This window comes from Choloepus didactylus, chromosome 4 (genome assembly GCF_015220235.1).
Source record: "Choloepus didactylus isolate mChoDid1 chromosome 4, mChoDid1.pri, whole genome shotgun sequence".
Classification (NCBI taxonomy): Eukaryota; Metazoa; Chordata; class Mammalia; order Pilosa; family Megalonychidae; genus Choloepus; species Choloepus didactylus.
In genome coordinates this window covers 26272885-26284911 of record NC_051310.1, presented here as the reverse complement: position 1 = coordinate 26284911, position 12027 = coordinate 26272885, and the positions used below count along the sequence as shown (strand labels likewise).

The following is a 12027-nucleotide window of genomic DNA, read 5'->3' as shown; positions in this document are numbered from 1 at the left end:
ATGTTGACATTCATTTGTTCTACCTCATGTAAAAACATGTTTGTACCTTTTATTATAATCATTGAGCACCCTAGGCTTCCCTGAGTTACACAGTCCCAGTCATTATCCTTCATCTTTTGTTCTGGTGTACCACATAGTCCCAGCCTTCCTCTTTCAACCATATTCACAGTCATCTTTGTTCAGTGTACTTACATTTCTGTGCTACTATCTCCAAAAATTATTTTCCAAAACTCTCACTCCTGTCTTTTCCTTTCTGTCTGTGGTGCTTCCTTTACTATTTCCTGTAGAGCAGGAATCTTGTTCACGAACTCTGTCATTGTCAGTTTGTAAGAGAATATTTTAAGCTCTCCCCTATATTTGAAGGATAGTTTTGCCAGATATAGGATTCTTGGTTGGCGGTTTTTCTCTTTCAGTATCTTAAATATATCACCCTACTTCCTTCTTGCTTCCATGGTTTCTACTGAGAAATCCGCACATGGTCTTATCAAGCTTCCTTTGTATGTGATGGATCGCTTTTCTCTTGCTGCTTTCAGGATTCTCTCTTTACCTTTGATGTTTGATAATCTGATTATTAAGTGTCTTGGTGTAGGCCTATTCAGATCTATTCTGTTTGGGGTATGCTGCGCTTCTTGGATCCATAATTTTATGTCTTTCATAAGAAATGGGAAATTTCCATTGATTATTTCCTCTATTATTGTTTCTGCCCCTTTTCCCTTCTCTTCTCCTTCTGAGACACCAATGATATGTAAATTCTTGATTTTTGTTTTGTCCTTAAGTTCTCAGAGACATTGCTTGTATTTCTCCTTTCTTTTCTCTATCTGTTCTTTTGTGTGTAGGCTTTCAGTTGTCTTGTTCTCCAGTTCCTGAGTGTTTTCTTCTGCATCTTCAGATCTGTTGTTGTATGTTTCCATTGTGTCTTTCATCTTTTGTGTTGTGCCTTTCATTTTCATAGATTCTGCCAGTTGGTTTTCTGAACTTTCAATTTCTACCTTATGTATGCCCAGTGTTTCCATTATATAAAGTATAAAGATATACTTTCGCTATATCTTCCTTAAACTTTTTTATTTGACTTATTATTAGTTGTTTCAATTCCTGTATCTCAATTAAAGCATAAGTTTGTTCCTTTGACTGGGCCATAACTTCATTTTTCTTGGTGTAGGTTGTAGTTTTCTGTTGTCTAGGCATGGTTTCCTTGGTTACCACAATCAGGTTTTCCCAGACCAGAACAGGCTCAGGTCCCAGGAAGTAGAAATATTCAGTATCAGGGTATGTCTTAGAAAATTGGTACATCCTGTGATGCCTCAGGTCACTGTGCTTTTCTTCCCAGCTGCTGGTGCCTGTCAGCCTGTAACTCCAGACTGGTGTAAGGAGGTGTGGCCCGTGGCTATTTTCCCCCAGGCTCTGGGTTCTGGCTCTGGGTTCTGGTTCTGAATGGAAGGTGGGTAGTAGAGCTGGGCCTCATCCCTTTCCTCTTAGAGAAGATAGACCCCCTAGGGAGAGGTCATTAGCATTTCAATGGTCTCTCTCTGCCTGTGCTATCTCCACCCTAGTCTGGTTCAGAGCACTGGGAACTGAACATGGCTGAGGCTTTCTCTACTGAGCCAAAACAGGGAACAAAAATCCCCTTCATGGCTAGTCTGCGGTGACCCTCTGGCTCTCCAAGGTCAGTCATCACCCAAAGCCTCTGTCTGCTTGTTGGGGATTTGTAGCTCATAGTGAGCAGTCCACACTCACTAATTAAAACCCCAGCTGGAACTCAGCTGAGCTATATTCACTTGCTGGGAGAGAGTTTGTATCCAGCACCAGAGGCTTTGCAGCTCAGGCTGTGGGGGAGGGGTCTCCCAAATTGGATCCAAAGTTTTCACTTACAGATTTTATGCTGTGATCTTGGCATTCCTCCCAGTTCAGGTTGTTTTATGATAGGTGGATGGTCACCTTTGTCCCTCTGCAGTTATTCTGGATTATTTACTAGTTGTTCCTGTTTTTTTTTTATTAGTTGTTCCAGGGGGGCAATCTAGCTTCCTCTCCTCTCTGTGCCATCATCTTAGATCCTCCCATTATGTAGTCTTTTGTTTGGCCTCTTTCACTTGGTGTAATTGTTGTGAAATTCATCCATGTGGTTGTGTGTCTCAGTGCTGAGTAGCATTGCATTGTATGGATGTGGCACAATTTCTTTATTCATTCACCTTCTGATGTACAGTTGTGGTGTTTCCAGTTTCTGGCTCTTACAAATAATGCTACTAGGCTCTACTATTGTTTTTAATGTCAAAAAATATCAGAATGATTCAAGACTTGGTCCTAAGACTTTTTTCTTTATGTGCTTTACTTCCTTTGAGATCACATAATATCCATACATCTCTAGGCCTGCCCTCTCTGTTGAACTTTGAACTCACATATCCAACCTCCTAATTAACATTTCAACTTGCATGTTGGTTTGATATCTCATATCCAACATATCCAACATGAATCAACTCTACTAACGTACTTCCCCAGGCCTTCCCATATCTGGTCTCATATCTGGCTCTTTTTTCATGTTGCCCAATCACAGTGAATATTATCACTATTCATTTGAGAGATACTTGAGCTCACACATACAATAGAAAAAAGTGCTAGGCTCTTGGATCCTGCAGGAAATGTAGGAAATTGATCACATCCTCACATTGGTAATTTGAAGAGAATTAAAAAATGGAGCTATTTTCAATGAAGTGGTCAGAGACTGTGTTCTGGTGCTAATGCTGCCATTATGCAAAATACCGGAAATGGATTGGCTTTTATAAAGGGGGTTTATTTGGTTACAACTTACAGTCTGAAGACAATGAAAATGTCCAAATTAAGGCACCAAAGTATACCTTCACCAAAGGAAGGCTAATGGCATCTAGAAAACCTCCGTTAGCTGGGAAGGCACATGGCTGGCATCTGCTGATCCTGGGTTGTGTTCCAGCTCCTCTTTCAGCTCTTGTGGATTCTTGGTTCTTTCTCCTAGGCTGTTTCTTTCTAAGTGCCTGGGGATTCTGTCTTAGCATATCCCCGGGCAAACTCTGGGTTTCATCTCATAGCTAAATCTCCTTTAGGCTGCATCAGTGTCAGCATGCATCTTTTCAGAAGTGTGTCTCAGCTGCTCCCAACTCCTTCCATCTGTGAGCTCTTATAGGACTCCAGTGATTTAATTATGTCTCATGCTGAATGGGTGGGGATTCCATATTTCCATGGAGAGAATTGAATTAAAGTCTCAGTTGATTGAGTCATATCTCCATAGAAACATTCAATCAAGTGACCATACCCTAATCAAAAAGATGAATCAATCTGCCCACACAAGATTTCATAAAAAATATGGCTTTTTCTTGGGGACATAACATATACACACCAGCACAGACTGGGACAATGCAATAACCTAAGCCTAGTACCAAGTCTAAAATGGGAAACAGAAAGGAACAGGTATGAGAACACAGAAGGAGGGAAAGGGCCAGGGTCACCCAATAGGATTGATAGCTTTTGGCTAAGTAATGCAGCCAGTTCACAATTATCCACAGGAAGGAAACTGAGGAAATAAACACTTTGAATTTATTCTCCTCTCTCCCTTCAGTGTCCTACCAGTGTTCCCCTTTGGCTACAACTACATTGAAACCAGAAGGTCAGAGAATCACTAGCTGTCGTCCATACAGATCAGTCTGCAGGTACACAGGGCAGGCAGGAGAGGGGTGGGATTGGATCTGGAAAAAACGGATGGAAGATTTTCAGCACAATCCTCTATGACTCCACTGCCTTTAGCACATTCCCTGAAATATCCTTGATTGAATGAGTAAATGAGGTAACACATTTGTCATAAACATCTGTTTGTTGTTGTTTAATCTCCATTGCTACATCCCTTGTTAAAGCTCCTTTCTTCTTTGCTCTAGATTAATGGAAAATCTTCTTTGCTGGTCCTGAATTTTCTGCATGTATTCAGGATTCCTTTCTTCTCTTTCTTTCTTTCCTTCTCTCTTTCTCTATTCCCTTTATCAAAGAGTGAAATTTTCAAAATGCAAATCTGATTCTGACACTTCTTTCCTAATAACTTCCCATTTTCTATTAGCTTTCGATTGTTTTATAGCTAATAATCATTAATTTATCAGCTTAAAACAACATCTGTTAAGCATCTCACAATTGTATAGGTCAGTAGTTCAACTGGGCTTGACTCTGTCCACTCTTCTTGGTCTCAGAAAGTAAAATTCAGGGATGGGCTTTTATCCGGAAACTGGGAAAGAGTGCACTTCTAGGCTCATTCCTGTTATTAGGAGAATTCAGTTTTTTTGAGGTAATAGGGCTGAAGTCCCCATTTCTTTGCTGGCTGTCAGCTGGGGGCAACTGGAAGCTTCTAATAGCCACCTGGATTCCTTGGAATGTGGTCCCCTCCATTTTCAGAGTGAGAAATGATGCAAGGGGTCCTTGTGATGGTTAGGTTCATGTGTCTACTTGGCCAGGTGATGGTACCCAGGCAAGCACTGGCCTAACCATTGCTGTGAGAATGTTTGTGGCTGGTTAATAAACAAATAGGCTGGTTTATTAAATCATCAGTCAATTTGCTGCAGCTGTAACTGATGACGTCAATGAAAGGCATGTCTTCCACAATGAGAGAATGCAGTCAACTGGTTTTAATCCAATCAGTTGAAGACTTCTAAGCCAGACAGATAGAGGACCTTCACTTCTTCTTCAGCTGATCAGCGAAGCACTTTCTGAGGAATTTGTCGAAGTTGCCAGTTCATTTCCTGAGTTGTTCATCGAACATGTTCATCGAAGTTGCCTGTTTGTTGCCTGAGGAGTTCATCAAACATCTTCATTGGAGTTGCCAGTTTGCTGCCTGCCCTATAGATTTGGATTTGTGCATACTCACATTTTGTGTGAGACACTTTTATAAATCTTATATTTATAGATATCTCTTGTTGATTCTGTTTCCCTAGAGAAACCCTAACCAATACAGTCCTCCTTTTATGGCAAATTTCCCCGACTTCCTCTTTTGCTACCAGCTGGAGAACACTCTCTGCTTCTAAAAGGGCGAATGTGATTAGATGAGGCCTGCCGTGTGACATGCATAAAGTAACATTATCCCAGGAATGATATATCATTGTATTCACACTTAAAGAGGATGGCATGAAACAAAGGGAGAGTCATTGGGAGTAATTTTTAGAATTCCACCTACAGATCATTGATATCATATTAAAGACCGAATTGCTTACCATGGCCTTTATGACCGGCACTTGTCCTTCTTTCCAGCTTTGTCTCGTAATATGTTCCACATTTTTCCAGGTGCCAGTTTTCTCAGGGCCTCTGAAGGGTTTCAGCACCTCAAATATCAATTCCATGGCACTTTCTAATAACTCCCACTCTCCAGTGCCTCCCACCAAACACACACAGTACACAGTCAATAATTTTTAAGAAAATGCATGTGTGTATGTACATATTAAATGTCATATAAGAATTTACCCTAAAATATTAGAGATTATGTGTATGGTTGGCTTATTGACGATTTTAAATTGGTGCTACAAGCCTTCAACATGTTTGATCTGTTTTACAAGTATAAATTACCTTTATAATTATTTACATATGTAATTTATTTCAAAATTTATAAGAAAATCTCAACATATACTAAAGTTATAAAAATATTGTTAATATTTGTGAATTGGCAATAATTAGATATATATTATCTGTAATGCCCAAATATCAAGTTCAACCCTATGCATCTAATAAAAAATGATTATGTTAATGTTGATAAACCATCCAAATGCAAGTCATTCTAATGATAAAAGTTTTTTCCCCCATTATCTTAATTAACAGTGCTTGCTTTTTTTTTTTTTTTTTTTTTTTTTTTTTTTTTTTTTTTTTTTTTTTTTTTTCTTTGAAAAATAAAGATTTAAAATAATTCATGTGAAAAAAGTCACAGGTTAGAAAAAACATTTTTCCTTTTGAGGCTCATATTAGCAATTTTTCCAAGTATCCCTCCATCTTTAAACTGAAAAGACATCTCTCCTTAGAAACAAACCTTTCAACCCCTCCTGTCTGCTGGAACAGGAGCATCCCTAAAAGCTGTCTCTATGCCAGGTTCCTGCAAAGCTGTGACATTTTAAACTGGGTGGTAGGAAGAAAGTTACAATTGGGAATGGTGCTTCCTTCCAGTTCCTAGCGCTTGAGAATCCAACACCTGGTTTTCTGCAAACTAAGTAACTTAGTCCAACTATTCTGCAATGGAGAAGACGTTTCTTTAGCAGCCAAAGTACTCTACATACCACGGTTTCCAATATTTTCCAAATCCTCAGTGTGCTCAGAAAGCCAAACTTACATTACGAGGCTTTTAGAAAACATTACAGGCCGCATATCCAGTGGGCCAGTGACTAGTCGATGGATTCACAGCTTTGTGTGTAGGAAGCTGAGCAGTGACAAACACCGCTGCATGTGTCCCTTCACTCTGGTTGATTTCCAAATTCAACAGTCATACAAAATACATTAGGCCAACGAAGAACTGAGAAGAAGAAAAAGACCAAAAAGTCCCCCTCTCCTTACCACAAACACAGAAAGCACACGCAAAGACCTCTCCTTCCTATAAATTCAAGTTCATCATTTGAGAGGCTGAAGCCTCTAAAGATTCTTCTAGTTCCCGGGCACATCGATTATATGCTTCCAGATGTTTTCTCCAGATTTGAATGTACTGAGGCTCTTCGTTTCCACTGGGAGCTTCTGCAGAGCAACTTGGGCCCAGCGTGGGTGGACTGGGAGGGGAAGGAGGCCCAGGCTCTCCTGCCAGCTCCTTTTGCGTGTTCTCTAGCATGGCTTTGTACGCCTGGCGGGCTGCCATTGTCAGCTCAACCATCTTGTGGAACTGGTCCTGGGCCCCATCGTAGCTGAAGATCCCCACCACACTGACGGGAACAGCTTTGTTCAGGCTGCGTCCCAGAGCTTAGCGATTGAGTGCAAACACAAATGGAATGTTCTGCTCACAGGCACAGTCAATGATGGTGTGCAGAGTGTCATCCAGTCCACCTTTGGACTGTATCTTCTCACAGTTGGGAGAAATGATGATGCATTTTAATTTCTTGAGTTTCAGGTGTTTGAGAACTTCTCTCAGCCCCAACACGAGTCGGCGTTTGGTCTTAGCCTTGACTGGATCTTTCTGGTACATACGGTCCTGGAAACGTACCAGTTCTTTTAAAAGATCCGTAACACAAGCATCGACTTCTTTACTAAGCATCTGGCTGCAGTAATCCCTAAACCTGCGACTGTGGATCTTCGGGAGGCTGGCCACGTCGGGGCCGGGGTGCCAAGGCTCTGCATTGCTCTGAAGCTCTGTTCTGAGAGGCTCTTCTGACTTGCTTTCCACGAAATGAGCAGAACAGATGGATTCTTCTGTTCCCCCTGGAGCTGAGGGCTCCACCTGCTCGAGTGGCTGCTCATCACCACCGCTCTCTCCATCCTGCACAGTGTCACCGGCAGCAGCTGGGCTTACAGCATTTTCTTGGAGACGCTGCTGCTTCCTCTCTTCCCGTTCTTTCAAAATAATCTTCTTCAACGAAGTTGGTTTCTTGGCCTTGGGAACTTCCCTCTGCTTCCCTTTCTTCACCAATGGAGCACTGGAGTCCAAAGGGTTATGAGGGGTCTTCACCTGGTTTAAGCGGTGGTTCTTCATCCCTGATGCAGATTCTTTGGAAAGGACTGGCACTGCACCAACTGAGAACACCACCGGTTTGGAGGACTGCTTTGCATTCTGGGAGTGCTGCTTCTTTTCCAGGGCCGTCAGCATTCCCCCCAAATCCAACTGTACTGGAATCTGACTCTTCTTTCCACTGTTTTTAAAATTATTCTGTGGCTGCTGTTTAGATTGAAATTTTGGTGACTCTACTCTGCTTCTTCTTTCAGATGCAACTGCCAGATTGGGAAATTCTTCAGCATCTTCAATCCTTGGCGGCTCTTGAACTGTCAGGATTTCATATTTTGATCTGGACTTTTCTTTCTTTTTCTTATTCTTTCGTGAGGCTTCATTTTGTTCAGGGTCACCCCCTTGTGATGCTTTAGACTTTGTAGTAGGACTAACAATGTGTTTTTCTTTGTTGTAGGAAGGACTGGAAGATAAAACTTCAGAAGATGATGCTCTAACATTATTGGGATCTGCTGATGAAGCAACTGTCTTTAGGTTTATCATGGAAGTAACATTTTCAGGGGTTGGTGACAGTTCTGTAGATAATGTCTGCCGAACAACATAACCCATTGGTGTCCAAGATAACTCTCTTGTACACGAAGGGGAATTGGCAGCAGTATTTTCAGTTAGAGGTTCAGCTGCATTTTTATTCTTCGCCATTATTTCACCCTCTGCTAATGCTGCAGGTGGTTTTCCTACTTCTCTTAAGAGAGAAATGTCGGTCGTAGTGGAGCGTAAAGGGCCCCATTTGGGTTGCTTTGGTATCTCTGCTATATCATTGTTCTTTGCACCCTGCAGTTCAGGAAAATCCAACCTACTAAACTCGAACTCAGGTTTGGAGGTAGATCCACCTTTCTCAATGATTCTGGATTTCCTGTCTGTTCGTTTATGACAGCCATCTGATTTCAAGCTATTTTCAGCATGAATGGATATATGATGGGAATCTTTAGGAGAATTCACCAATGATATACTTCCATCAACCCGCTTAGTGTTCAATTTTTGCTCATCATATGTTTTTTTCTCTTCGTATGTTTTTTTCTTAAAAAGACTTTTGGTTTCTTGTGGGAGAGGGCTCATGCGCTCATTACGGGGCTTGGCAGTTTGAAAAGCTGGGTAACACTTAGGTCGGTTATAATCATACCGGGAGCCAGGCACTGAACAAACATTTTGTGCAGACTCAAGGGTAAAAGGAGAATAGGTGTACGGATGAATAGTTATATCAGAAGACAAATACTGAGGTGGAAAAGTTGAAGCTCCAAAGGCCAGATCTTCAGTATATATTTTCTGTCTCGCCTTCGGGCTCCCGCGGCCCCTCCGACGCCATGGCCGGGGGCCAGGAGGAGGCCAGCAGCCACCCAGTCCACTAACTGGGCAGGCAACGGGACGTTTCCCCAACTGGCTTTTCCGCCTTCTCGCTTTTTATATTAACTTGTTTACATTCTCATAATCAAATATCGATGTCAATGAGCTCAATTCACATTATCTTAAAACTTACAAATTTCAACTAGTTGATATGATTGCTGTTTCAGTGAAGTCTAGTGGTTTTATGTAACCATTTGGGATTTAATTTAGAAGAAATTATGAGTACTATTTGATGCAGAAAGTTTAAAAATTAAGCTGGTAGAGATGCAATCATATCATACTAGGGTCAACAAAGTTTTCTGGCTACTAAAAATTCCCTTTTGTTACTAAATGTTGTAAGGACAGATAGCTTCTCTCATTATGGGTTAATAAAAGAGATACAAAATTCTTTTAGACCTTTCTTAAAGGATGAGAGAGAGGAGAGAAAGCTATAATTTTAGTTTCTTACTTCGTTGTCAGTTTTATTGCATATCCATAACAGAAAATTGCAGCATAAGCAAAATACATTTCTGTTGCTTGATATAATGAGAAAGACCTGATGGTAAAAAAACAGCAAAATTTGATGGATTCCTGACATATCTGACATACACTTATTTATAAAATGTTTGAATCTGAAAGGGTAATTTTGTCTACTTTATATTATGCCTCTATATAACACCGTCTTTCTTATTCACACACACACACACACACACACACACACACACACACACACACACACACACACACACAAGATAACTTTCCTTGAAGTCTTGTACTCAGATTCCATTTATCAATTGCCTCCAATGTGCTAGACATTGAGCTTGTCCCTAGGGATGCTGTGATGATCCCAATGCACCTAGAGTTTATAGATTACTGCTCAGCATTTGCATATACAAAGTCTTATTCAGTCCTCACAAAAATCTTAATCAGGTAGGGTTTTTCCTGTCCTACAGATGAAAAACTAGGTCACTTCAACTATTTTGTGACAATGGTCTCCTGACTCAAATCCTTTTAGAGATATAAGATTTGTGGCTCACATTTGATTTATCCCCACATATATATGATTAATTTAACCAGAAGTTAGTTTTTAAAGCCTAACTTTTGTTCCATTCATTCAGTTCTTTTAGTATTTTGTATAGGAAACATTTTGATCTACCTGTCCAGAAAACAGCATTTGCTTTTATTTATTCATTTGTTCATTCATTCATTCAAATTTTATTAAGCCCTTACATAGGGCAGGTTTCACAGCAAGATAAAAGGAACTATAAGGTAAGTTACTCAAGCTCAGAAGCTTACTATGGAGAAAGTGGCGAGGTACAATTAAATAGATGTGATCCAGACATCAGTCAATATCACCCTGCTCCTAAAATCTAAATTAAGATGGAATATGTTTAAACTATAGCTTAAACAATGACTGTTTTCTCATTTGTTTGGTTGGTTGGCTAGACTGTTTGTGACATGACATGTAGCTCAGGTCTGGACAATTAGAGAATTTCATCCTTAAACATCTTTTCTGGTTCAGGGATAGGCAAGTTCAATTAAACCAAAGTGATTCAATGAAACTTCTCTGAACAGAAGGGGGAGAATAAATACTCTCTCCTGCTGTTTTTAAACTTCAGAAATGGAACAAGGAGATGCTCCCAGCCATTTTGTCACCTTGACAATGGAGCAAGTTCTGAAGAAATAGACAGAAAAAAAAAACAGATTTATGGTGACATTATTTGCTTCCCTGATTTTAGACAAGCTGAAGTCAGGACCACATGTGATTTTTGAATTATTAACTTGAGTCAATTGCCTCATCTTTATATTATAAAATTTAACATTTTTGTTGAAACTTTACTCCTTTAAACAACTCAGATAAGCTTTATGCAGTGGACTTTCAATGACATGGGATTTTTATTAAGACAAGTTATATTACTGTACCATATAGCATACAATTTAAAACAATTTAGTAGACCTCAGTGTTTTTTTTTAAAGTTCTCTGATCAATTTGACATACTACCATGTTTCATGTTCTCTCTTTTCTCTTCTTCCAATCTTTAATCTCTGGTTTCTCCTATCCAAATTCTATTCCAGGTAGGGTTGCTAGATAAATAGAAGATGTCTAGTCAAAATGGAATTTTAAATAAATAATAAATACTTTTATGGTTAAAGTGTGTTCCAAATATTGCATGGGGCATACTTATACTAAAATTTTAATTCGTTCATCTGAAATTCAAATTTAACAAGTACTACCTGTATTTTTAGTTGCTAAATCAGCCAGTGCTAATTCCACAGCCATTTGTTGTCTCTACTCAGCCCTTGCCCTCAAAGGGTCCTTTATCAAAGTAATTTTCTAAATTTTTCTTTTCCTGTTTTAGTAGCTAAAAAAATTAAAAAAAAAAAACTCTTATTTAATTACAAATGTAAGTTATTACCTTTCATGCATGTTAATCAATTTAATGCTTTATTTCCTTTTGTTTTTCAGGTACAGAAATGGCTTCCTGTAAAGTGCAGAAGTAGGTGAAGTCTGGATTTAACTTCCCTTTTTTTATTTCTCCACCTCAATGGTGCTCCTTCTTCTCTTCTGCCTTCCTCTTGCCCCATCCCCCATCCCCAGTCTACCCTACCCCAATGTACAATACACACAAATTTACCCTTCCATTAGCCAATGTGTCCAGTGATCTTTGAAATTCTTTATTGACTCTATCAAAAATGATTTGCCCAGAGAAGATGTTTTCAACTCACATCAAAATAGGACACTACCATTTCCATTCCTATAACTGAAATTTCTCCAAAAATATATTCATATCATGTAATATGAATGACGTTTCCCCAAGGCTGGGGAATGCATCTGTCATTTTTAATTGGTCCAGAAATCCAAATATTGCTTCAGGCTGGCTTGGATTATTATCTATGCTTATTCTCAATGTGGACTCTGTCTACCTCTTTTCTCTGACATTTCACACATAGAAATCTGTTCTAGTTTGCAAATGCTGCTGGAATGCAAAACACCAGAGATGGATTGGCTTTTATAAAAGGGG

The 12027-nt window shown here is 39.7% G+C and overlaps 1 protein-coding gene across 1 annotated transcript; it reads right to left on the bottom strand.

Annotated features, from left to right (window-relative positions):
- Positions 1-5876: 5876 nt before the first annotated feature.
- LOC119532578 (selenocysteine insertion sequence-binding protein 2-like) lies at positions 5877-11285 on the bottom strand. The gene is given in 2 exon segments (XM_037835026.1): positions 5877-9078; positions 11240-11285. Coding segments are annotated over 2 exon segments (2553 nt in total). The 3' UTR covers positions 5877-6571.
- Between the last annotated feature and the right edge of the window lie 742 nt (positions 11286-12027).